Source organism: Acinonyx jubatus, chromosome D4, assembly GCF_027475565.1.
Source record: "Acinonyx jubatus isolate Ajub_Pintada_27869175 chromosome D4, VMU_Ajub_asm_v1.0, whole genome shotgun sequence".
NCBI classification, from domain to species: Eukaryota; Metazoa; Chordata; class Mammalia; order Carnivora; family Felidae; genus Acinonyx; species Acinonyx jubatus.
Genome location: NC_069391.1, coordinates 92,459,040 through 92,486,396, shown reverse-complemented (window position 1 = coordinate 92,486,396; position 27,357 = coordinate 92,459,040). Strand labels below are relative to the sequence as shown.

The 27,357-nt window shown below is 41.4% G+C and overlaps 2 protein-coding genes across 5 annotated transcripts in view; one reads left to right on the top strand and one right to left on the bottom strand.

Annotated features, from left to right (window-relative positions):
* Positions 1-27,357, top strand: part of CENPP (centromere protein P) — a 227,909-nt gene that overhangs the window by 60,935 nt on the left and 139,617 nt on the right. The gene's annotated exons all lie outside the window — the stretch shown is intronic.
* Positions 123-21,093, bottom strand: OGN (osteoglycin). Its single transcript, XM_015080762.3, has 7 exons — positions 20,938-21,093; positions 19,782-20,029; positions 17,517-17,610; positions 7,500-7,658; positions 4,828-5,030; positions 2,784-2,879; positions 123-1,990 (listed from the first exon to the last, which is right to left on the bottom strand). The coding sequence occupies exons 2-7, from the start codon at positions 19,953-19,955 to the stop codon at positions 1,820-1,822; spliced, it is 897 nt and encodes a 298-aa protein (XP_014936248.1). The 5' UTR covers positions 19,956-20,029; positions 20,938-21,093; the 3' UTR covers positions 123-1,819.

Here is a 27,357-nt window from a genome sequence, read left to right as displayed (position 1 = left end):
CCAACACTCAGCTGTCCTTTATCCAGTTTATTTTTATCCAGATAAGGTTGTAATTTATTTCCATTGATTTATTCAAGACTGTGATAGTTTAAGATTCTATTTTTCCAAATGAAAGAGAGCTCTCTGTTTAAATGAATTTTATTTTGTACTTTTCATTGTATATTCAATCCAGATGTGCTCAATATTATAGTAAGCACTTTCAAGGTATAAAAGGAATATTGGATGTATTCTGTGAGCTTTCAGTCACAGAGAAATGAGGCATGCACACAAAATAATGAGAAAGCAGTATATAGTTATGATTACCAATTACCAAAATAAAATCAGCAAATGAGTTAGTAAGTGGTATAGGGCTAATTGTTGTGGCCTTGAGAGATCATAGATGTTTCAGTGAGAAAAGCTTATCTTGGGGTCAACCTTGACAAATGGGGGAAAAATTGAAAAACTGGAGCTCATTCTGTGTAGGGAAAAACAGAAGCAAATGCTTAAAAATATGAATAACTTCTGGGATTGGTGTACAGAGACCAACTTGATTCTAATGTATTATTTATGTTGGAAACAATATTGGAAATTTTCATATGCACAGTTCGGACTCATGTGTCTAAAGCACTGATAATTTTGGATGTAACCTCAATGTGATAAGGAGACTAAGACTTCTGAGTGGGTTTTGGGCAAGAGGAAGGTTATTTTAGGATCTTTAATCTGGCAGCATTGTTTCCTCTTAAGTTATCACTATTAGATCGAAGGTGGACTTACACTGTTCAATGACCAGTTAATCATGGGTCTGTACGAAATGTTGCTCAGAAGCTTTCCTGTGAATGGATAGGCAGTTGGCATGAGTATGATGCGTATGGGTTGGGGTGTGGGGGGGAGGTAGTGTTCAGTAACACCACTAAATTGACTGTTTTCATGTCTTACATTTGGACAGATTTATTGATGAGATTCTCATCTCATCCCTATGGTGCTAAAAAGAAAATATTTTTCCATATTTATCATATTTGAAAGTCTTTACAATGGAGAACTTTATAGGTATTTTCTGAGATATGGGATGAACGTTCAGGTTTTTTATGAGCATACTGATTTTGGTCTGCTTGACTCCTTAAAATGTTTTATGGTAGACTTAGAATTTTAATATTTAGAGAAAGGAAAAATGTGTGCTGTTTTGCTAAAGCCTTTAACTGTGTGACCACAAAGCAGAATAACATTGGACATTACTCTGTTAGGTCTTTATCAGAGAGTAAAATTACGCTTTATTTGGAAAGTTTTGCCTAGGTATGAGACTGTTCACTATTTTTCAGGCTAAGTAAACATATAATAACTGCCTTAATAGAAAGAAAACAAGTTCCTGCTTCATAATGAAAAATGTGTGAATCATAACAGAAAAATGGGAGATTACTGGAAACACTTAGCTTTCAAAGTTTTTGGAACATCGTCCTTAAGTGCTTTAGGGATCAAGTAAAGGTCCGGAAAGATCAGCAGTTGAAAGTTTTTTGGACTTACCCTTTCATGTCATTAGTAATGGAAATAGTGCTTCTTAAATTGGGGTATTTATATAAAAACATACCTTTTAAATGGCACCATGGTATAAACTGTGAGGATTTTGTAATGCTGCTTAAATACTTTCACATGACTTTGTTTTGACTTCAGGATTCAGTTTTACATTTTGCTTGTTATGTGTAAGATTTGTGAACATCTTTGTTTAAAACATAAAATTCCTTCATCATGGGACACAAAGTTAATATTAAATATTTATGCTTTAGGCACTGTTGAGATAGATTATATGCATGTGTGTACTTTAGCTTATATGCTGCATTGATAGTGGTTAAAAGTATGACCCTACAGGCAATCTTTTCAAGCAGATAAAACTGTTGGGATGCTTTCCCAGGATGATGGGGTTTCCCTCCAGGCGTATCTCTTCAATGCGGTCCCGAATGTAACGGGTGTCGTTAGCCTTGCAGAATGTATCATCTGTGATTGAAGTTATGTTGTTAAACTAGAAAATAAAAGGAAAAAATTGTTCAGAAATTTGAAATCTACCTTTTGTATTCTATGTGATGGGATCTTACAGAATATTCTATCTAAAAAGTGGTTTTTAAAATACTGTACATCCTGTGTATCCTCAGGGCAATAAAACCCTCTGTGCAATCTGAGTCCCCTCACCCCCGCAGTTTAAGTCTGCAGTGTTGCTTTGGAAGACAGATTGCTTGCTCTTACAGTAACATCCATGTAGCAGAAAGCTCTAAGCATAAATAAGATTATACTGGCTGGAAAGACTCTCCTGCTTTTGAGTGTCAACTCGGAATGGGCCCCGTGTCCTTAAATGTCCCTTTACAGAAAGAAACAGGACAAATGGGAAATGTTGTGATGCTGGAAGACCAATTTTAGTTCCTCTCAGTTCCTCTTCACTCTTCTGTTACCTCAACATGAGATCAAGTGGACAGTGTCCACTGCTGTTGGAGAAAGAGACACCAACCAGAGGTTATAGCGCCCCCCACCGGCGGATGCCTCGGATCCATGTGTCACATTAACTAGGAGATGCCGCGTGCATGCCTGGCAGCAGAGCCCACTCTAAGGGCAGACCTCACACCTTGGTTGTGGGTCCTCTGGGGGCTCAGGGGCTCTGGGCCTCTCTGGGCGGGGTGGGATGGGGCTCTCAGGCCACCGAGTTAGTAATATTTGATGGGCATAATTTACATGTGGATAAATGAGCTTCCTAATGAGTCATAACATTGACTAATAGTAATTTACATTCACATCATCAGATATTATGAAAGGAGCAGTCCTACCTGAAGATGAATTACACGTAGACTTTCTGGTAAATTAAGAGGCACAGATTCCAGGGCGTTATGGTCCAAGTACAGGAAGGAGAGGTTGTTCAGTTTCTGTAAGGAGAAGTTACCTCTGCTTGATCATCACTGAGGTCAGTACATTTTCACAGGATTCAAACTATGATATATGCACATGCGTCTACATGTGTGCACGTGTGCATGCGTATACACATATGTGTACACATGTGTACATAGGTCCTGGTAATCAGTACTATCAATTGCTGCTTTGGTAGTTATTTGGTTTTAAGGGTTTTTTTTTTGTTTCCCAAGTAGTGTATTTTGGGCCTTTATGAAGGGTGATAAAGTCCTGCTGCACCCCCACATTTCTCTCCACTCATCTAACCACTGAGTACCCAGCTGTTCCCAGCCTCAGACCTCATGCTAGCTGCTGGGGCCATTTGACTTGTCTCGTGAACAGCTAGTAAGGTCATTTCCTATGCAGGATTGAGCTTGGATCCTGGTGCTGCCATAACCTCTCTTGAACCTTTAGAACTTCTCATTTCACCTCCACCAGTTTCTAGCAAAATGGATATAGGCATATCTTGGACATAACGTGGGTTCGGTTCCAGAGGAACCACCACAATAAAGCAAATATTGCAATGAAGTGAGCCCAGTGTATTTCTTGGTTTCCCATCGCATATGAAGTTATGTTTACACTATGATATAGTAGGTTGTGTCTAAAAATGAATGTGCATACCTTAATTAAAAATAATTTATTGCTAAAAAGGCTAGCCATCATCTGACATTTCAGGGAGTTGTAATCCCTAATGACAGATCACCGTGACAAATGTAATATAATGAAAAAGTTTAAAATATTGCAAGAATTAGCAAAATGTGACCTGGAGACACAGTGAGCAAACGCTGTTAGCAAAGGGGCACCACTGGACTTGCTCACTGCGGAGTCAGCCCAAACCTTCAGTTCGTAAAGAGTGCAGTGTCTGTGAAATGGAGTAAAATGGTGCACAATAGAATGCTTTGTGCCTGTGCTCCTAAGCGGCGCGCTTGGTAGTGAGATGTTTCCAGGGCTATTTATTAAATATTTAGCAAGGTATGACTTTCCCCTACTGGTCTGTATTGAGTTACTCTTCATGATCAGTAGACCGTTACTGTGTATCATTCTATAATAGGGCTTCAAGATGGAAAGCATGTGTAAAGTTCAGAGCACTCAAACACTCCGTCTGTGAAGCGTTGATCAGCTCCTGTAGGTCTTTAATATGTCAGTCAAAGTCTTACCAGCTGAAATTACTATATCTTCAAATTGTAAAGGTTTTTTATGTTTAAAGTGAGTCCTGTTTTGAAAAGTCTCTGAGGAACTGTGATGTGCCTTTGCAGTGTCCCTTACAACTGAAAAGGGATTCCTTAAGTGTAAACAGGAAGGAAAGGAAAATGGAACATTTTTACATTTTCTGACAGATTGTACGTGTGGACTAATTGTACCTTTGTGTGATTGCTATAAACTTGATGATATTTCATAGTGTTTCTGTTAGATGTTATCATTAGAAGCCACAAACTTTACTTATGAATGAGGTCTCCTGCCAGTAGCAGCCCAATCATCTGTTTATCTGGGGCTTCTTCCAGGACGGGAATGAGTATGTCACCTGTGCGGGTCTCAGCTGAGGCGGTAATTTCGCCGGAGACTGTGCATTTGGACACAACCTGGCTATGTAAATCAGAGTAGATCACCTTCCCTTTTTCCTGTACGTAGGTTTTCTTGAGTTACTAAATGAAGAAGTGTATTTAATTTGTACTGTATATAGAATTTTGTACTAGGTGCCGTTGTGGAACTCAGAAGAAGGGCTACCTACAGAATTTTATGGGCTGATACTTTTAAGTGGTAGAAGTAAAACTGAGCATTTACTTTTGGAACTGTATTTTCCGGCATTTGTAAAAACAGTTTTAAAATATAAAACAAAATTTTAGACCAGAGTTTCTCTTTCTTTTATCATGTTACCATTGGTTGTATAAACTGATACTGTGTGTGGTCACAGTATACAAAACTTACTTTGAATGTATTTGCTTTGATTCCTCTACTCTTGATTTTGTTGTATTTTGCATTAAATAAAGTAAGCTTGGGAGGAAGAACTGGAAGTTTCAGTAGTTGATTTTCAGCTAGTGTGAGTTCTTCTAACAGAGAAAGTTTTGAAAAAGTACCGTCTTCTATATCTTCAATCAAATTTCCCGTGAAATCAAGTCTTCTTAAGTTGGCTTGAAGGAAAAATACACAGAAAATATACAAAAAATATGAAGTTAAAGTCTCATTTATGTGGACTGAAGAAGAAGCACTGGTGTATCAGGTCATTCAAACACCTTTTATTTTTAGTATCTAATAGTGTCTGTAATGAGTAGATCAGTAAATTTTGTTGAATGAATAGTGAGCATCCCTCTGTGCTTGACACCGATGGCCTTTGTCTCTTGAGCCCTAGAGTCTCAGGGTTGGAAGGGAACTTACAGTTAATGCAGTCCTTCCATCCTTCAGTGTTTGAATCCCCAGAATGCTGAGGTGGTTCGAAACAAACTGTGGTTGCAAATCATGGGAACTAAGCATGACTTTTTTTTTTTTTTTTTTTTTGAGAGAGAGAGGGCGCAATTGAGTGAGGGGGAGAGAGAGAGAGGGGGGGAGAGAGAGAGAGAATGAGAGAGAGAATATCCCACAAGAGGCAGAGAGAAAGAGGGAGGGAGAGAAGAGCGGGGCTCACCCGATGCGGGGCTTGAGCTCACGAACCATGAGATCATGACCTGAGCCGTAGTCAGGTGCTCAACAACTGAGCCGCACAGGCGCCTGAAGCATTACATTTGATTGAGTAGAATCATTGTAGGTATTGTTTTGGACTTTTCTGCAGAATGTTGCATTGTGATTGTAGATAAATTCTTAATCTTTCTATGCCTTATTGCTTAACAACAACAAACAGAAGTGTTCCCGAATTTGTTAAAGTAATGCAGACTGAGAGAGAAATTCAGTGCGTGCGTGCGTGCGTGTGTGTGTGTGTGTGTGTGTGTGTGTGTGTGTGTGAGAGAGAGAGAGAGAGAGAAAGAGAGGGGGAGAGAGGGACTTTTATTTGTCTGGGATGCTGAGGAAACCTTGCTTCTCATTCCGTATTTGAGGTAGTCACTGCAGACACTGAATTAGTGAATACGGACCCTTGCTCCCAGGGACTATAAAGGGTTAGGCTCCTTTGAGCCTCTGGTCACACATTTCTGTCAACCAATTAGTACAAAATTTTATGTTTCTTTTTTTTTTTTAATGTTTTTTTCATTTATTTTTGAGAGAGAGAGAGAGAGTATGAGAGGGGCAGAGAGAGAGAGAGAGACACACAGAATCTGAGGCAGGATTCAGGCTCTGAGCTGTCAGCGCAGAGCCCAACGTGGGGCCCGAACTCATGAACCACAAGATCATGACCTGAGCTGAAGTTGGATGCTTAGCCAACTGAGCCACCCAGGTGCCCCCTGTGTGTTTCTTTTTAAGAGCATTGCAGTTAGTGTGTATTGTTGATATACTAACATTGAACTCACAGCCTCAGTTCTGTGGGTTACACTTGAATGAAGATTACCTATGCAGTGTTTTCCCTGTGAGGCAACTTGGGAACACTGGATGGCTCTTCGGCACTGCACTTGGGGAGCGTTTTAAATAGCAAAAAGCACAAAAATGTAGAAAATGTGGCCCTAAGTAGACTGAACAGGACGCCTCACAGTGTAAGAGCTGAAACAAAATGGCAGAGGTCACCCTGTTCAGCTGCAGCTATGTAACCCCAGTGTTCTGCCACTGTGTACGTGTCTGCAAATGACTGTGGGAGTGTTTCATGTACTGATTTTGGGGTCACAAATGCATGTGACCGCATAGGTGAGTGTGTAGGTGTGGAGTCCAGAAGTGATGAGGAACAACTGTACTAGGGTCATTTGGGAGCCACCAGCTGCAGCATGAATGCTGTTCCGGTTAATCTCATAAATGTGTAGTGGGGCCAGTGTGCATGTTTGGTGGGATTTTCTTCAGGTACTTGGCACCAGAGAAGTGGAGGGTTGTGCTGTGCTCACAGCAGTGCCCTGGAGGCAAGCTGTCGTGCGGTTTGACGGGATGTCAGAAGCATCCTGGGAAGGAGCGAAATGCATTAGTTCCACGTGAGAACCATCTGAGGAGTTGGGTGGTATTTCATGATGACACCTGGGCCTCTCCCCAGACCTCAGTTGAAATCTCTGAAGACTAGGGCCTGGTACCATTGTTTTTTACAATATTTCCCCAGATGGGTTTAGTATACAGCCAGGTTTAAGAACCTTGAGTTAAAGCAAGGAAAAGGAGACTTTTTGCTTTTATCGTGGTGGCAGCATTGTGAAGAATGCATTCAGGTTGGAGAAGCACATTGGTCATACTGGTGCTCCTGATGGACCGAGGCAGACGGATCTCCGAGTCGTACGGCTAAGAAGGCGTCGTCGCCTATATGTTTGATGGGCTGTCAACATCGACATGAAAGGCACCAGTAAAGAAAGGTGATGGGGACCTTTGAATGGAGTGGAAAGGAGTCACCAACAAGCCTGTGGATGTTTGTGAAGTGTGGTGGATACTTAAACACTCCAGCAGTGACTACCCTAGATGTGACAGCCACAGGTGCCGAGAAGCTTGTGTTTTATGAGGCTAGCACTAACATGACTTAGTGTGAGTTATTTTATGTAAAGTTAACTTACGGATATCTGCAAAATCTTTTGCCGTCAACTTTTTGATCTTGTTGAATCGTGCATAAAGATAGGCTGACTCCTTCGGCAAGGGTGGTACGGCATCAATGTCAACCTCCTCACAGTACACAGAGCCGCTTAAACATACACACAACAGGCACGTGGGCATTTCTAAGTCGGGAAACAAAATCATAAAAATATAAACTGTAATTTAAAAACATTTGTCCTCTAGTGGTAAAATTATTGCTATCATGAGTTTTCTCACTAATCTGAAAAAATATTTTACAGAATTAAAGGTGATAGCAGGAAGGTATCATGGTTGTGTTAGCCAGTGACCTGTATTGTACCTGATAACTGACCAGGATCTTATTTTAGATCCTGTAACCCCATATGTTTTTTATTCTCTATCATTTTAGCACTGAACATTTAATTGCTGAATTGATTTACATTTTCTGATTTGAATACTTAATGTTCATAAAGCAGAACATAAGGTAAACAAACATAAGCTTGATTCATCACTTGGTTTGGCACAGACACATTGCAGATGGATGACTGTAGCTAAGGAGCTTATAAACTACCAGGTAAGTAAGCAGACTATGCACTTGGACATGAGAGTGTCACGGAAACAGCAGGGACCACATTGTATATCCTCATCATACCTCTTTATCTTCTTCAGCCTGGAACAATGCCTTAGTCTTTGTTGTTCATAACTTTAAAATTTTTGAATTTTAAGAACATTTTATTTGGGGGGACATTTATTTTGTAGAATGTCTTTCAATTAGGGTTTGTCTGAGGTTCCTAATTTTTGATAGAAATACGATGGAAATGGTGTTGGTTCTGCCGTGCTGGGTATTGGAAAGCATGTGCTGTCTGCTTGACCCATTCCTTGATGATGCTCTCTTTGGTCTGCCATTAGGGAGTATCTTCTGAGAAAATACTTGGAGCTGCTAAACATCTGGTCTGCCACCAAACTGCCACCCAGTAATTTTATCATCTATTGATGGTTCTTACCTGAATTGTTTATTACTAGGATAGTTTCAAATTATGATTTTCTAATTCCATCATTCTTTCTACGTTAGTTGACAGCTGGTGCAGCGTGGAACATTCCCTTCATATTTATTTAGTTTTATCAGTTGAGTATGAACTTACGAATTCCTTATCCCATGGGTCATAGTAAGTTACCATCATATTTATTTTGATCATCAAATCGTCACAGATCAGCCAGTGTGAACTCTTTTAAGCTTTTTTTTTCTGTCACAGCTGTGTTCTGTCATCTATAAATGACACTTAATAAATTACACATATTTCACTTGTGTAATTTATAACTTTTCAGCATTATGTATATACCCATGAAACCATTATTGCAATTGAAGTAATTGACGTAGTCATCACCCCAGAGTGTTGTCATGCTCTTTGTAATCCGTCCCTCCTAGCAACCACTCTGGTCTGCTTTCTGTCCATTCACAGCAGTTGGCATTTCCAAGAGAACCAAGCAGTATATCCTCTCATCGAGCTTCTTGCTCTCTGCATATCAGCAATTCATTCCTCTTTATTACTGAATAGTATTTCATTGTATTAATATATGCAGCTTGTATAGTCCTTCCTTATGGGCATTGGGTTTTTAGTTTTTGACTATTTCTTAGAAAGCTGCTGTGAACATTTATGTAGAATTTTTGTGGTTGTGATACTTGCGTTTCTCTTGAGTAAATACCTAACAGCAGAATGGCTGGGCCATCTTATAGATGTGTAGCTTTTGAAGAAGGTCCCACACTGTTTTCCTTAAAGGTTATGCCATTTTATAGTCCCTTCAGCGCAGAAGGATTCTAGTTACTCCACATCCTCGTGCGCGTTCGGTACTATTAGACTTTTCACGTAAGGCATGTTGTGGTATCTTGTGGTTTAATTTATATTTTCCTAATGACTGATGTGCTGAGCAATTTTTTATAAACTTATTTACCATCCACATATTTTTGTGGTAGAATGTTCATATCATTTGCCTATTTTTAATTTTTTTTCAATGTTCATCTATTTTTGAGAGCGACAGAGCATGAGCAGGGAGGGGCAGAGAGAGGGAGACACAATCTGAAACGGGGTCCAGGCTCTGAGCTGTCAGCACAGAACCTGATGCAGGGCTTAGACCCATGAACCATGAGACCATGACCCGAGCCAAAGTCAGTTGCTTAACCGACTGAGCCAACCAGGAGCCCCCCATTTGCCCCCCCTTTTTTTTTTAATATTTATTATTTTTGAGACTGAGAGCACATGAGCGGGGGAGGGGCAGAGAGGAGCATAGAGGGTCTGAAGCAGGCTCCAGGCTCTGACCTGACAGTAGAGAGCCAGATGTGGGGCTCGAACCCATGAGCCTGAGCCAAAGTTGGATGCTCAAACAACTGAGCCACTCATTTACCTATTTTTAAATGGTGATTTTGTATTTATTATTGTCACTGAATTATAAGAGTTTATATTGTAGATACAAGTTGTTTCTCAGATTTATGTTTAGCAAATGTTTTCCTTTATGTGGCTTGTCTTTTTGTTTTCTTATCAATGTCTTTTGAATAGCAAATATTTTTTATTTTCATGAAGAATAGTTGATTCCTTTATGGTTTGTGCTATTTGTCCTATATTTAAGAAATCTTTGCCAACCACTATCTTATCCTAGGTTTTCTTTTGAAGGTTGTATAGTCTAAGCTCTTGATGTTTAGGTTTGAGGTCCATTTTTGAGTTAATTTTTATATATGGTGTCAGGAAAGTTCATCTTTTTAACTTACAGCTCTCAAGTTTTTCAGTACCATTTTTTGAAATGATTATCCTTTCCCCATTGAATTTCATTGACACCATTGTAAAAAACAAACAAACAAACAAACAAAAGTTGACCCTATTGTGTAAATGTATTCCTGGACTGTATTCTGTTTTGCTGATTTACTTGTTTTTTGTTTTTGTTTTCATTTTTGTCCATATATGTATGTTTATCTTTAGAGAAAGAGAGCACACACGAGGAGGGGGGGAGGGGAGGGAGGGAGGGGAATAGAGAGAGACAGAGAGAGAGAGGGAGAGAAAGAGAATCTTAAGCAGACTCCACGCTGAGCATGGAGCCAGAGATCATGACCTGAGCTGGAAATCAAGGGTCTGAAGCTCAACCAACTTAGCTTGTTTACTTGCTTATTTTTATGCTAATGCCACAATGACTTGCTTCCTGTAGCATTATAGTAAGTTTTCATATCAGGTGATGTAAATCCTCCAACTGTATTCTTCAACATTGTTATGACTATTCTAAGCTCTTTGCATTTCCATATAAATTTCAGAGTCAGCCTCTTAATTTCAAAAAGACTGCTAAAAATTTAATTGGGATTGAGTTAAGTCCTATAAATAAATTTGTGAAAAATTGACATCTTAATGATACTGAGTTTTCTGGTCCTTGAACATAATATATCCATATTTTTAGGTTGTCTTTAATTTCTCTCAGCATAGTTGTCTCGATTTCAGTGTGCAGGTCTTGTATGTCTCTTACAAATTTATACCTACATTTTGAAAAATAATTTTGATTGATTAAAATGTTAAATATCCCCATTATTCTTTAAGAACTCTCTTATTTTTTGGCATAATAAGATGTCTCAGAGCAGTCTTACCTTTCCCTGCCCCAAGCCTGATATCAGTTATTTCTTCAAGGAGTATTGGTTTCTTTTTGTGGAGACTGATATTTAGAAACCAAGATTTGAATGTTGATGTGCTCATTGCTGCTAGCATCTCATTGCTTCTAGGCTCTTTCCACAAGGAGGGATGGGAAATATATGTATGTGTATTTGTCTGTTTCTCCATATTTAATATACATATATACACAGGTATATGTGGGATATGTGGCATAGACATATACGTACATTCTTACATATGGACATAGATAAATACATACACACACACACCTCATGTGCATATATACACATATATTCTCACATAGAGACAAACGTGTATACAGGCAAACCTCAGAGAAATTGTACATTTGGTTCCACTGCAGTAAAGTGAATATTGCAATAAAACAAGTCAGATGAACTTTTTGGTTTCCTGGTGCCTATAAACGTTGTGTTTATACCATACTGTAGTCTGTGAAGGGTGCAGTAGTAGTATATCTAACGACACAGTGTTCATACCTTAATTAGAGATGCTCTATTGTTGGGGAGCCTGGGTGTCTCAGTCAGTCAAGCGTCTGACTTCAGCTCAGGTCATGATCTCCTGGTTCGTGAGTTCGAGTTCTGCATTGGCCTGTCTGCTGTCAAGCACAGAGCCCACTTTGGATCGTCTGTCCCCCTCTCTCTGCCTCTCCCCTGCTCGCTCTCTCCTCTCTCAAAAAATAAATAAACATTAAAAAAAACACTCTACCGTTAAGAAATGCTAACCCTCATCTCAGCTTCCAGCGAGCCACGATTTTTTTGCTGGTGGAGGGTCTTGCTTGATGTTGATGGCTGCTGACCCTACAGGGTGGTGGCAGCTGTGGCCATTTCTGAAAATAAGACAACTGTGACGTTTGCCATGTTGACTGACTCTTCTCTCAAGAACGATTTCTCTGTAGGATGTGATGCTGTTTGGTAGCATTTTACACACAGAACTTCCTTCAAACCCGGAGTCTATCTTGTCACACCCTGTCTGCTGCTCTGTCAGCTAAGTTCGTGTGATATTCTCAATTCTGTGTTGTCATTTTGACACTCTTCACAGCATCGTCACCAGGAGCACACTCCGTCTCAGGAAACCACTTTCTTTGTTCATCCACGGGAAGCAAGTCCCCATCCGTTGGAGTTTTATCCTGAGGTGGCCCAGCTCCCTGCCATCTTCAGGCCCCCCTTCTGCTTCCGGTTCTCCTGTTGCCACACGTCTGCAGCGACTTCCTCCCCTGGAGTCCTGAACCCCTCAAAGTCCTCCCTGGGGCTGGAACCAGCTTCTTCCCAACTCCTGTTCATGTTGAATCGTGACCTCTTCCCATGAATCCCCAATGTTCTTCATGACATCTAGGATGGTGACTCCTTCCCAGGATGTTTTCAGTTTACTCTGCCCAGATCCATCAGAGCAATCGGTGTGTATGGCAGCTATGAGCTCACGAAAGGTGTCTCTTAACTAATGAGACTTGGAGGTCAGAATTACCCCTCGATCCGTGGGCTGCAGAATGGTGGTGGTGTTGGCAGCAGGCGTGAAAGCAACAGTAATCTCATTGCTCGTCTCCATCAGAGCTCTTGGGTGACCAGGTGCAATGTCTTTGAGCAGTAATCTTTTGGAAGGAATCTTTTCTCCTGAGCAGCAGGTCTCAACAGTGGGCTTGAACCAGTCGGTCAGCCGTGTTGTGGACAGATCTGCTGTCCGCCAGGCTTTGTTGTTCCAAGTAAAGAGCACGGGCGGAGGAGATTTTGCGTGATTGCTACGGGCTTAGGATTTTCAGAATGGCCAGTGAGCTTCCACCTGGCTTCCACCTCAAGTCACCAGCTGCATCCGCTCCTGAGCAGAGTCCGCCTGTCCCTGGAGGCTTTGAAGCCAGGCACTGACTTCTCCTCTCCAGCCATGAAAATCCTAGGTGGCATCTTCTTCCGGCAGAAGCCTCTTTCATCTGCATGGAAAGTCTGCTGTTTAGTGTGAGCACCTTCCTGAGTCCTCTCGGCCAGATCTTCTGGATAATTCCGGCAGCTTCTGCGTCAGCACGTGCTGCCTCACCTTGCACTTGGGCGTCACAGAGAGAGCTTCTTTCCCCAAACCTCCTGAACCAACCTCTGCTAGCTCCTACCTCTTCTGCTCCTTCCTTACCTCCTCAGCCTTCGCCGGATCGAAGAGTCTGGGCCTTGCTCTGGGCGAGGCTTTGGCTGAAGGGAACATCGTGGCCGCTTTGATCTCCCATCCAGACCGGCCAGACTTCCTCCATATCAGCAGTCCGGCTGTTTCCCTTGCTTATCACCCGTGTGTCCACTGGAGTGGCGCATGCGTGCAGTGTCCTTCAAGGACTCTTCCTTTGCCTTCACAACTTGGCTACCTGTTTGGCACAAGTGGCCTAGATTTCAGCCTGGCTTGGGTTTCGCCCTGTCTTCCTTACGAAGCTTAATCTTTTCTAGCTTGTGATTGAACGCGAGAGACGCGTGACTCCTCCTTTCACTTGAACGCTTGGGGGCCATTGTGGGGTTCTGAGTGGGCCTAATGTCAGTACTGTTGTGTCTCAGGGAATGGGGAGGCCTGAGGAGGGGGACAGAGATGCAGGGGGGGACAGGTGAGCAGCCAGAACACCACAGTTTATCAGTTATCAGTTTATCAGTTAAGTTCACCATCTTATATGGCTTGGCTCGCGGTGCCTCAGCTTAGCATGGTAACATCAAAGATCACAGATCACCGAAATAAATATAATAATGATGAACAAGTTTGGAAAAATGGTGCCAAAAGACTTGTTCCACACACAGTTGCCATAAACCTTCTATTTGTGAAAAATGCAGTGTCTGTGGAGCGCAACGAAGGAGGCGCAGCAGAACAAGGCGTGCCTGTACCTATTTCTGTATCTGCATACAGACCACGAGTTGGTGCCGATCTCTTGCTTCCAGTCCAACTCCACAGTGTTCACTCTGGGCTTCCCCCACCACGTCTGTAGCACCTTCTCTGAACGAGAAACCTGGCTCTCGTTATCCAGCGTATATATGTCACTCAGTGCTAGGCCTCACATTAAGGGGTTTCATCGCTGTGGACCTGCATCGCCGTGGAAAAGAAACCTGCTTGCTGGAATGTCAATGTTTATCCATTCTGTTTTGTCTATAGCCTGGAGTTAAGGGTTACTTGGGTTAATTTTTCTTTTCACTTTAGTGTGTTACTCATTTGAAATGAAATTGTTTCTATTTGTATGCCAGTTTTTTTTTATCTTATCCTTGTATATTTTATTTATAAATGTAATTGTTTACCTATATGAACTATAACCTTGTTCAAAGTCAAATCTACGGGGGCGCCTGGGTGGCTCAGTTGGTTGAGCGTCTGACTCCGGCTCAGGTCATGATCTCACAGTCTGTGGTTTTGAGCCCCGCATTGGGTTCTGTGCTGATAGCTCAGAACCTGGAGCCTGCTTTGGATTCTGTGTCTTCCTCTGTCTCTCTCTCTGTCCCTCTCCCACTTGTGCTCTCTCTCTCTCTCTCTGTCTCTTACACACACACACACAAATAAACTTAAGTAAATAAATAAAATCTTACAAAAAAAAATAAAACCAAATCTACAGAGAAAGTGTATACTTAGAGAAGTTCCACACTCCCGTTCCCCCACCCCACCAACGTCCATCTCTCCCTCCTTGCCACCCCTGGTCCCGTGTGTAACCTGTGGGTAACTAGTTGCCACGATTAAATTACCTTTCTTGAATGTCGTTTCACACAAGTGAGCTGATGCATGTATATTTTCTTGTGTCTCTTTCTTTCTTGGATGAAAGGCAGCATACTGTAGCTACTCCTTTGCACTTTGGGTTTTCTTGTAGAATATATTCTGGAAATCACTTCATGTTAGTTCATAGAGATCTTCCTTGTTTATTTTTACAACTGCATAGTGTGCCCTTGCGTGGACTTGCCGTACATTATTCAACCTCCCTTCAGTGTTTGGGCAGTTAGATTGTTGCCAGAGTTTTGTGTTTGCAGGCAGTGTTCCAGTGATGTTTGCATATGTATTTTCTTCCTCGTGGAGGTGTATCTCTAGGGTGAATTCCTAGAAGTTGATTGCTATGTCACAAAGTAAGTGCATACCGGCCTTGTTAGATATTGCCAAAGTCCTGTCCAAAAGCATGGTACTTACTTGTGTTTCTGCCAGCAGTGTATGAGGGTCTCTGACACCCCAAGGCCTTGCCAATGGATTATATTGGTTTAATGTCACAGTTTTAATTTTTGTCCATCAGATAGGTTAAAAATCTTTGTGTCTCAGTATAACTTAAACTTACATTTCTGTATGTGTGAGATTGAACGTCTTCTCATGTTTAAGGGCCATTTTTATGTCGCTTTGTGAATTGCCTGTTCATCTTCTGGTTTTACCAATGGATTTTTTGCCATTTTCTTTTTTCTGGCTTTTTCTATGTTCTTTTTAAAGTAGAGATATTAACTTTTTTTTCTATTTTTCTCATTTTTCAGTTGTGCTTGACTTCATTTATGATGCTGTTTCCCATGGAAAAGTTTCATTTCATGGGATCACATTTATTGATCTTTTCTATTATTTTCTCTGGATTATGAGGCATCGCACACACAGTTTATCTTCCAGTATTTACATCATTTCACTTTTTACGTTATGACCCTAATTTATTTGGAGGGGTTTATTTTTCTGTGAAAAGTGTGGATCTAACAGTGTCCCTTTTCCGTTGACTCTTCAGTTGTCCAACAACATATTTTATTTATTTTTAAAGTTTTTTTAAAGTTTTTATTTAAATTCCAGTCAGTTAACATACAGTGTGATATTACATTCAGGGTTCAACACCATTTTTAAAAAATACCATCTGTAGGGCTCCCGGCTGGCTCAGTCGGTGGAACATGTGACTCTTGTTCTCAGGGTTGTAAGTTTGAGCCCCATGATGGGTAGAGATTAAAAATAAAATCTTTAAAAATACCATCTTTGGTTCAGAAGTGATTTAAGATGCCTTATTTATTACATACTGAGTTTCTACATGTGTTTCTGCTTTTCTGAATTTTGTATGCTATTCACATACCAGTATCATACGTATTTAAGTATAGAGACATTGAAGTATATTCTAATGTAGTATGTCTGGTTTCTGCAGATACCTGCCATTTTTCAGTGATTCCCTGAAACCTGATTCCATGCAGGTTTGATTTTCTACATGAACTTGAGAATCCTCCTTACCAGCTCTTTAAAGCAGTTTATTGTTACAAAGTTAGGAAGAGCTGACATCTTTACCATGCTGAGTCATCCTATCCAAGGGCAAGGGATGTCTTACTAATTAGTGTGTGATTTTATTTCATGTTGTCCTGTGAAATGTCCTGTGAAATGCTGTTCCATGATAGAACAAAAATAAACCAAATAGATAGGAGTTATTGAGGAGGACTGTGTTATTTTGTACATTTTCTGTTGTTTTAATTAAAATGTATATTACAGTTATTCATGTATAAGCCATCTTTATGTCTTCTGTGAGTTTCTTGAAGTTAAGAATTACATTTTATTTCCCTTACCCCCAGGCTGTACATAGTATTTGTAAATAGTTGATGTTAAATAACTGTTTCTTGAAGGGATTTTATATAGACAGAAGCACACTCTGTAGAGGCTAAACTTGTACTTTGTTTATTCTTGAATGTTCCTGTTCCATGTTTGTCATTCAAAATGTGGGATGGCCAAGGGATACAGGAGTACTGATGCATAGGGGCACTTGTACCTCAATGTTTATAGCAGCACTCTCAACAATAGCCAAATTATGGAAAGAGCCTAAATGTCCATCAACTGATGAATGGATAAAGAAATTGTGGTTTATATACACAATGGAGTACTACATGGCAATGAGAAAGAACGAAATATGGCCCTTTGTAGCAACGTGGATGGAACTGGAGAGTGTGATGCTAAGTGAAATAAGCTATACAGAGAAATACAGATACCATATGGTTTCACTCTTATGTGGATCCTGAGAAACTTAACAGAAACCCATGGGAGAGGGGAAGGGAAAAAAAAAAGAGGTTAGAGTGGGAGAGAGCCAAAGCATAGGAGACTCTTAAAAACTGAGAGCAAACTGAGGGTTGATGGGGGGTGGGAGGGAGGGGAGGGTGGGTGATGGATATTGAGGAGGGCACCTTTTGGGATGAGCACTGGGTGTGGTATGGAAACCAATTTGACAATAAATTTCATATATTGAAAAAAAAAAAAAAACCAAAATGTGGGATGGCAAATGATGTGCACTCCCAACATACCAGCTGACGTTATCACTGGAGATAAAGTTCCGCTGTTTGAATTTACTGTATCCTAAGGCCATTTTTTACTACTCTAAGGAATAAAGTTCCATAATAACCTATTTATGACTGTTCTTTGTGAGACACGAGATGACATGGTATGCATACTTACCGTCACTTTCTTTTTTGGGGGATGGTGGTGTTACACTCTCATCTTTTTGTAACTGAACACTTTTCTCATCGGGTAATATCACAGTTTCTTTTTCCTATTTGAAAAATAAAAATTTGTTATCAGGTGTGATAAAGTCTGATTTTGACTATAAAACTGAGAGTCATAGGCAACACCTGCCTTCTCATGGTCATAGTGGCATTTCTTTTGTGCTACAGTAAGATTTTGTGTATTGTTCATTAAACTTATAAGGTAAATATTTGTTTACCTTGTTTGTACTCCAGACTGTCAACTCCTTGAGTAAAAGAACCAGGTCTTTTTAATTTTTTTTTATCTCCAAAACCCTATCTCAGTGCCTTTGCCTTCTATATGTTGAATATATTGAAATTCCAAATGGGAGCTGGAGGGAACTCTCCAACACAGAATGAAAGTTTTTCTGAGTTGCAGCCTGAAATGAGACCATCTTCATGTAGGGTAGGTCTCTTAATTATTCTTTATAGTCTTGTCTTTTTCTTTCTTTCTTTCTTTCTTTCTTTCTTTCTTTCTTTCTTTCTTTTTCTTTCTTTTTTAATTTGAGAGAGAGAGAACTGGAGAGAAGGGCAAAGGGAGAAAGGGAGAGAATCTTAAGCAGGCTCCACGCTCAGCATGAAACCCAATGCAAGGCTGGATCCCACAACACTGGGATCATGTGTGATCTTGTCTTAATTGAGTTCCTGATACCAGATTCTACCATGTTCAACAGGATTGAGGCACTAGTCACGTCGCATGTGTTGGACATAGAGTAAGCTTTTGGCCTCTTCTGCAAGTGACCCTTCATTACCTCATGCCTGAACAACACCCTGGCACTTGGAGCCCTTTTATTCTCCTCTGCCTACCCCATTTGGACCCCCAGTCCAGACTGTTTGCTCTGGGGGTCTGTATCACTCTTTCCTATCTTGGGAGAGAACATTTTCTGCGATTAGACTAACATAGGTTGCATGGGGCCCCAGTCTGTGCCCTCCAGAATCATGTTACCCTTCATGTCCATCTTGACTCCTTTATTCTCCCAAGTGGGTTCTGTTGGAACAGCCCCTCCACTTAAGTACTGTTGAATTCTACTCTGCTCCACAATTACCTTAGTCCCTATATTTGTATTAAGAGCATAGACTTCTAAAGCAATGTAGAGAAAAGAAGCAAAGAACTTACTAGCTACTTTTTAGGGACCATGGAATTTTGAAGGTTTTTTTTTTTTTTTTTTAACTGATTGATAGATTCTAATCATCCATGTGAGCCAATAGCTTATTGGTACGATAGGCCTTTTTTAAAAATCTGGAGCTATGACTAGTGATATCTATCTTTTTTCTCTTAATGTTGGGCAAAAATAATACTCAGCATATTAACCAACTCCATTGAAAGAAATTACAGTGTTAACATTTAGTCATTGTGCACTGAAGAAAAGCAGTCAACATTGTTATATATTTGGCTGCATTTTTCATTTTCCATTCTGTCTGTGTATGTGAGACACATACACGCACACGCACACACCGTAGGCAGGACCAGATACTTATGTGCTGCATTAACTTTTTCCTTACCCAGCGTTCATTTCTGCGTGCCAAGAAAACCGCAAGTAATTACTCAGCCTGTGCAAGTGGAGTACGAAAGATGCGATATGAAGTCATCCCTGTAGAATATTAACTCAAGGACAATTTACAGTCACTTGATACAAATTGATAAGAGTCTGAGTCGTTGAAACTGATTAAAAATCAAGCCCCACCTTAAGGAGTTTTTCATTTTTTGCTAACTTACATGGTTGGCATATGTAAGTGAAATGCTATAGACCCCAAAATAAGCATGTAATTATTTCAGAAGTGGTATGAACCACTTCTTCCTAAATTAATAAATCTTAAGCTGGTAATCCAAGATTGTTTCTCCTAATACACAATTTCTCCTATTTTATTTGGAGGCAATATAATATGCACATATAGGGTGTTTTATAACATTACTTAGAAATCCTCAACCAGTAAGAGATCATCTTAAAGTTTAGTTTTCCTTAAATTTTGTTTTGGTTGCTATAGATAATGTTTGGTTACCATAGATTCTTTTTATTAATTTGGGAGGCATGCATACCTCCCCAAAGTATAATCCTGGAGACAGTTTTTTGAATTACTTTCAGTCATTACAAGTGCTTTTTCTTTCCCCTTTTCAGACACATTAAAAAAACAAAAACAAAAACATGCATCTAAATGGGTGACTGTTTCAGAAGTTAAATTTAGAGTAGAAATAAAGTACCTTAATATTTTTTCTGTCCAGATATTTATCCTCAGAATCTTGACTAAACACGGTTTCTTCAGAATGATCTGTCCCATAATGATAGGTGATGCGTGGGTCCTGCTGAGCTGGTGGTGCCAGCTTTATCAGAGGCACGGACAGGAGCAGGAGAAGCACAGACTGCAGCATCGTCATGCTAGCAGAAGTCCAGGTGCCTGGAGTTCATGAGCTGGTGGCCTGCTGACTGCGGGACAATGCTCTCTTTTTCCCTGGAAGTAAAAACGCAGACCTTCGAAGCAATATTTAAAAGCTTAGAGGACTTTTTGGCAGGGTGTACGCAGTAGGGGCCAGAGAACAAGTATTTAACCCTTAGTGATCTTTAATTAGATGCTGAAAGTTTCTATGTATCAGTGACATTCTTAAAAATAGTCTCAGAAAGTGGTTTTATTTCTTTTTCTGTCAAAACCCAAGTAATGTTGATAATTTCAGTTTCTTAATAGTTAGATGCTGTAAACAAGGTCCTTGTAAGCAACGGAAATCTTAGGATACCTGTAGTATAAATAGTTAAGACTCATGATCCTGCCTCATGTGAGTTAAAAATATCATATTTCAACTTTGCTATTTTATAAGAACTCTTGATTTGTAATGGTATGAGTTTCTATAAGTTCCAAGAGTTTTGGAACTTAAACTTTAAATTTAACATGAAAAGTAGTTATTAACACTTTTAGGTGATAAAGCATATATGAAAATGTTTTTGATTTTTTTAGTTTTGCAGTTTTCATAGATACTCTTTTTGTTTAATAACATTGTTTTTAAATTTAAACTACGAAAAACACAAAAATAGTATTGCAGACTAGAAAAAATAGAGAACTGTAATCAAGGGTTTGGGGGAAGGAGATGGGGAGGAATCTCTTAGGTTCGTCAATGATGCACATTTCAGACAGAATCCCCCAGAATTGCTGGTGCTGCATTGTGGATGCCAGTTTGTCAAAAATCAGTGGCTAAAAAGCCTGGTTTTTTGACTTTGCAGCACCTGCAGGGATGTCAAAGTGACGCAGTGATAACAGTTGTTCGAGGTAACTGAAAAATAAAAAATCAGAGGTGGCCTTTGCATTTATGAAGACTGAGAATCACATCTTAAACGATATTTAAAATGATACACGAAAGAAGAGCCTACCGTTGTAGCTTTTTTGAAGGTTCTTGTGGTTTTCGTCAGTGGAAGCTCATGCCTGTGTATTAGCCCCAAGGAGGAAGGTGGTGGATCAGTTTCAAACTGCTGCATAGTTTCGTGACCGGCCGCTCTGAGTGCAGTTCGTCTGCATGGAGACCCTCCCCGGGCCATGCAGCGTGAGGGCTCCCCAGCTGTGCTCGTGGGTCTGCAGGGCCGTCTGCTTCTACATTACCTCATGTGAGAAACGCTAAGGTTTCCCGAATATCGTTTATGACGAGGACATAGTTTGAAAGTCATGCTTTTTATTTTAATGCTTCTCGAGGAGATAAAACATCTGCGTTTTCAGTGAAATAAAACACCAAACTAAAGTCTGTGCTCTTAATTTTGTGAGGGGTAAAAATACTGTTCTAGTATCACAGTTAGGACACAGCCAAGAAATTTCCAATGCAAAAATTAGTTTTAGCATAAATTATCTTCAAGTTTAATCATCCGGGGTCTCCTTTTCTTTAATTCCATATAACACAGATCCAAGTGTGAGAGTTTTTAAAAAATAAATTTGATTTGTAATTTGGAGTTTGGTAGTAAAAGATACTTTTGTTTGCTAAATTTAGGAAACTGTAAAAGTGGTCTTAATAATAAATTTGATTTTTAAAAGTCCAAATGGTATTTTAGATAATTGTATGAACATCTTTAAAGATTCACTTTCATTTTTATCACTTTCTGGTGCTTTTAGCAATCAAGCTAACACTTCTTTCTCCTCTAAAGTATACATTTGGGGCATCTGGGTGTCTCAGTCAGTTAAGTGTCCCACTTTGGCTCAGGTCATGGTCTCACAGTTCATGGGTTCGAGCTCCACATCAGGCTTTCTTCTGTCAGCCCGGAGCCCGCTTCAGATCCTCTGTCCCCCTCTCTCTCTGCCCCTCTCCCCTCTCAAAAATAAATAAACATTAAAAAAGTAAACAACAAATTCAATAAATGTGGATATGGATAAATATTTTATTAAAAATAGAAAATAAAAGAATACCAATTTGTTCTCTTTTCTATTCAAAATTGCCTTTAGAGTCTTTCAGATTGAAGCTTGGACAAACTAAGACTTGAATGCCATGATTTTATTTGAATGTGAATTACTTTACATTTAGTTGTGATCTTCTCTGGTTTCGGTTGATACAAATGATCAATTTTATGGCTCTAAGGATACTGTAACAATTTTGGAGCCTTTGCACATATCTGATAATGAAACAGCAAATATTGATCTGTTTTGCATTGTGTGGTAAGTTTGTTGAAAAGTGAACAGGATAGATATTAAATGTCAGATTTAGAGGACCTTAGAGACTGGGTATTTTACTAGTGACATACACAGCGTGATATTTGTGTTTTGTGAATTACGGCCTCTCTCCTTGGAAAGTTAGCACTGGTGACAATTCCTTTGGCACCCATCCATTGAGTGAGCGTGCTGAGCACCACTTTTCTACCAGAAGTACACAGGTGCACTCAGACCCATGAGAGTCCAGTTCTCCCAAGAAGGGTCTCCCCTGTTGGCACTGATCTTGAAGGAGTTAACTTCTTTGGGCCTCAGTTTCTTTATCTCTTGGACTAGAATCTAGTTCCCACAGAGTTTTTCGGCCTCAGCACTGTTGAAATCTTGGAGTAGGGGTGTCTGGGTGGCTCAGTCGGTTAAGCATCTGACTCTTGATTTCAGCTTAGGTCATGATATCAAGGTTCACAGGATCAAGCCTTCTTGGAATTCTCTCTCTCTGCTCCTCCCCTAGTGGAGTGTGCGCCTGGTTACTCTCTCTTTCTGCCTTTCAAATAACTTTAAAAAAACCCAGAAATCTTGGACTGGATAGTTCTTTGGGTTGCAAGCTGTCCTTTGCATTGTGGGGCATTTTGCAGCATCCCTGCCCTCTGCCTGCTAGATAGCAGTAACATCCCTCCACCCCCACCCCCGTCAGTCATGACAACCAGTATTGTCTCAAGACGTTGTCTCTTTGAATGACCAAATATCTATTTCTTATATATCACAGTACGGTAGTCCATCGTGTGGTCCTTGAACGTGGATCCCCCTCCTCACAAGAACGCTAACAGTTAAAAGATGCTGAACTACTGAAATCTCTACAGTCATTGATAGCTATTCATTCTATCCTTACATTGTATGCAGCTGTCTCCCAGGGCAAGGCCAGTCAGGTTTGCAGGCTTCTCTGTGATCTGGTCAGGTTCCAAAAGCAGGAGTGACCTCAGCAATGTCAGGCTTCACCCCTTCTGGTGTAATCGAGCTCAGACCATTTCTCTTGATCTGAGCCTCTCTAGAGGTATCAGTGTAATATTGGATTTCCCTCATTATAGGACCCATTTATTCGTTTCCTTACTGCCTTTTCTTTTTCGCTCTTACACCCAAACTTTTCCACCTTTGGAAGGGATATTAGGTTCAGCCACTGCGCTGATCTGGATCACAGGCCGCAGTACTGGTCTAACAAGCCTGTCCCCCTCAGTCCCCTTCTGTTCAGATAAGGTCAGGTCAAAAGGATGCAGAACTAGCGGTTTATCTTTATCACCAGGCAATACGGCTGCATTCACCCTTAGCCCTGATTTTGCAGATGGGGTGAAGCATATCCTGCCCCATCAGGCCCCTAAGAATTCTGACATAAAGATTAAACACAGGGTTACAGTTTCTCAGTTAGGAATCATCCCTGCTTCCAGACCTTGTAGTTGCAGCCCTGGTCTCGTGATGGGGGGGATAAAGCAGAGGCGACTTGGGGAAGAAAAGACAAGCACCTTCCTCTTTAGAGGAAGCCAGCCCTTCGTATATCTGCATGGTCCACCCCCCCACCACCCCCCCACCCCCCGCTGTTTTAGATGGCCAGTGTTTTCATTGCCCATTCCAGTTCTCTATAAAAGTAGTTCTCTAAGGAGCATCCGGGTGGCTCAGTCGGCTAAGTGTCCGGCTCTTGATTTCAGCTCAGGGTCATGAACCTAGAGTTGTGAGATCGAGCCCCACATCAAGTTCTGCACTGACAGTGTGGAGCTTGGGATGCTCTCCCTCTTGCTGTGTCCCTCCCCTGCTTATGCGCGCTCTCTCTTTCAAAACAAACATTAAGAAAAAGTATTTTTCTAAGCTATTTCTCTCTGCCTGTTGTTGGATATTATCAGCTCTGCAGTGAATTTCCCGGTCTGAAGAAATGACAGTTGGCTGTGTAATATCTTCTGTTGTGGTTTTCTGTATCACTCTGAGTGTTTGCATCTACCACCAGGCCAGCAAAGTCCAGTCCAGCGTCAGTATCTCTCCCTGTCAGGACCCATTTGTATCCCCAGGGCTACCACATGAGTCAGTTCCCAGTCATGTTCAGGCCCTTCCCATCAGGGGCTCTGCCATATGGCTGCCTGTGGTCTGTGTCTCTCTTGTTGACAGGCAGGACAGTTGATATTGACATTTTGTGCCTCAGAGGGTGCAAGGGATTCTAGATTCAGCCCATCTCTGCACTGCTGCAGTACCCCTATATGCACTCATTTTGTGGGCCCAAGTGGCCATCTCTAGGGAGCACATGGAGGTAGCTGCATGTTGAATCTGCTCGTCTTCCAAACCAGGGGGGCGTGTCTTCTGATAGGTATCGACATGTCCAACATTAATACACTTCTAAAATTCATAATTATGGGGGCATGTCGGTGGCTCAGTTGGTCAAGCATCCAACTCTCAATTTTGGCTCAGGTCATGATCCCGTGGTTCATGGAATCAAGCCCGGCGTCAGGCTCTGCACTGACAGCATGGGGCCTGCTTGGCATTCTCTCTCTCCCAATCTCTCTCTGCCCCTACCCCACATGTGCTCGCTCTCTCGCTCTCGCTCTCTCTCTCTCTCTCTCTCTCTCTCTCTCAAAATGAATACCCATAATTATTTCCATAGGTCTGTGCCCTATATGGGCATTCCTTTAATAGACCAGGATTCCGTTACCCTCCTGCCTGACCATATGGTTGGATATTGGCCACTGCCCATGAGTCAGTAGAAACCCCCACACAGGGTTTCTTAACATTGTTCAGTACTTCCGTCACTGTTAGGGAGACAGCATGCAGTTCGCACCGAGCTGGTCGGTTTTTATATTCTTCTGTCAGTGGTGGCCTTCCAAACAGGATGTTGTCCATTCGCCGTGGAACTGCTGTCCTGTTGCTGTGTAGAGAGCTGCTGATAGGGCTCCATCCACTTGACAGTGGGTCCAGCAGCTCCTCAGGCAGTCCCAGAGTCAGTCCTGTGGGGGGTGGGAAAGAGACCTCCTGCTCCTAGAACGTCCTCCCTTACTCCCCAGGAACTGCCACCCCCAGGAGGGGGCTTCTCCAGCATCATCCTAGACATGGCATTTCAGGGTTCAGGACCATTTTCTGTCTTTCAGTCTTAGGGGTAGCTTCAGTTAATGACTCACAATAGCACAGTTGTAAATGCCCTTCAAAGGGAAACACTCTTGTGCAGAGTTCCCACAGTGAGCACCAGGCCTGCTCACCCGTTCCCGCCCAGGCCCCATCAGAAGCTGCACAGAAGGCCACTACACCGAGAATTGTTCCTTCCTGTGCATTCATCCGGATGGTTGGCCAGAGAGGCTCACACAACTCTGGGAAGCCCTTAGGTTTACCCGTCTATTAAAGGCTGTCGCAAAGGATTCAAATCAACAGCCAGTGGAAGGAGTGTGCAGGGTGAGGTCTGGGGAAAGCACGGAGCTTCAGGTGGGGCACTCTCCTGACATCTCCTTGTGGTCTACCCAGAGCTCTCCTAACCCTGTCCTTTTGGGTGTTTATGGAGGCTCATCACATAGTCATCACTGACTAAGTCATTGGCTGAGTCAACCTCCATAAGGTCTCTGGTGAAGGTAAGGGTTTGAGGGGGACTAAGGATCTCTGGGTCCTCCTGGCAGCAGCCCCTGCCTTTGAGCTCATTAACATAACAGAAAACACCTTAATCACTCTGTGTATTTAGGAAATCCCAGGGGTTTGGGGAGCTGTGAGCCAGGAACTGCATCAAGACCCGGTGAGTATTTCTTATAAACCACAGTGTCGTACCCTGGAGGGCAGCATTGCCCCCACTGAGAATCACGGACTTACTAGATATCTGTCTCCAATTCCCATCTCCTCTTAAGCCTGAAGCCTAGTCATGTGGTCCAAGAAGATAAAGTATTAAGGAGACTGAGGAAGGGGAAGTTACGACTTGGTGTGAGGAGTGGTGAACATTAGACATGTATACTTGTACTCATGAGCTTAATGTTTCAAAGGGGACACAAATCCCCACGTAGTGAATTCACAGCCCAAGCGTGTACAGTAATCTCCATGACACTGTGACATTTACGTGCTAGGCATAGTTACATTTATTTAGGAAATTGGAACATACCAGAAACTTTAGCTTTTTGAGCTGTTATGGTTTGATTTTGTATCCAGCTGCTGTTAATATTTTACTTCCAAGATTTAGAAAAAAATGGGTTTGGAATCAGGAAACCAGGGGGTTTTAGTTCTAGCCGTCCTTGGGGTCCTATGAATTCTTTGCAACAAAGTATACAGGAGAGACAAGGTTTATTCCTCCTGTTTTCCCCTTGGAGCTGGGTAAGTGTGTTACATGAGATGCACACATCTGTGCTTTAGTTTAGTTGTCCCAACCCCGGGAATAAAGGGAAAATGTGCAGGTAATGTGCAGGCACAAGCTAGACACTCCCAGCCAGTTTTATTGTGAACAAATTTATGAAATAGCCTTTATTTTTATGTCTTTTCTAAAAGCTAAATGTAGGGGCGCCTGGGTGGCTCAGTCAGTTGGGCATCCGACTTCGGCTCAGGTCACGATCTGGCGGTTTGTGAGTTTGAGTCCCGCGTTGGGCTCTGTGCTGACAGCTTGGAGCCTGGAGCCTGCTTCGGATTCTGTGTCTCCCTCTCTCTGTCACTCACACTCTGTCTGTCTCTCTCTCTCTCTCTCTCTCTCTCAAAAATAAATAAAGCTTAAAAAAATTTTTTTTAAATAAATAAAAAATAAAAGCTAAATGTAGACTATGATTCGTAACTAACCCTGGGTTCATGGAGTGATTTGGATTTATTAGTTAGTGGTCACAAATGCTCTTCAGCCTAGTAGCTAACCCATACTCCCCCCCTCCCCCCCCCCCCATTGTGAATATCAAACCAACTGGTTTTGTTCGTAGCTGTGATAGATAATTGTGCAATCTTGTGCTAAAGAAGTACTTACGTTATTCTTCAGTTTCTCCTAGGGAAAGCATTGGATTTTGTTTTGTTTTTTAATGAGAAATTCTTACGGTGGGTATGAGTTCCTCAGGGCCGTTTTTGAGTAGCAAAAAATGGTTGTTAACCTGCCTCCTCATTGGGCCCTGCAGCTGGATGACCCGTTCACACAGGCACCCCTTTGGAGGGAGGAGGCTGAGCAGAGTTGACCTCTTCTTCCAATCAGGCTGGAA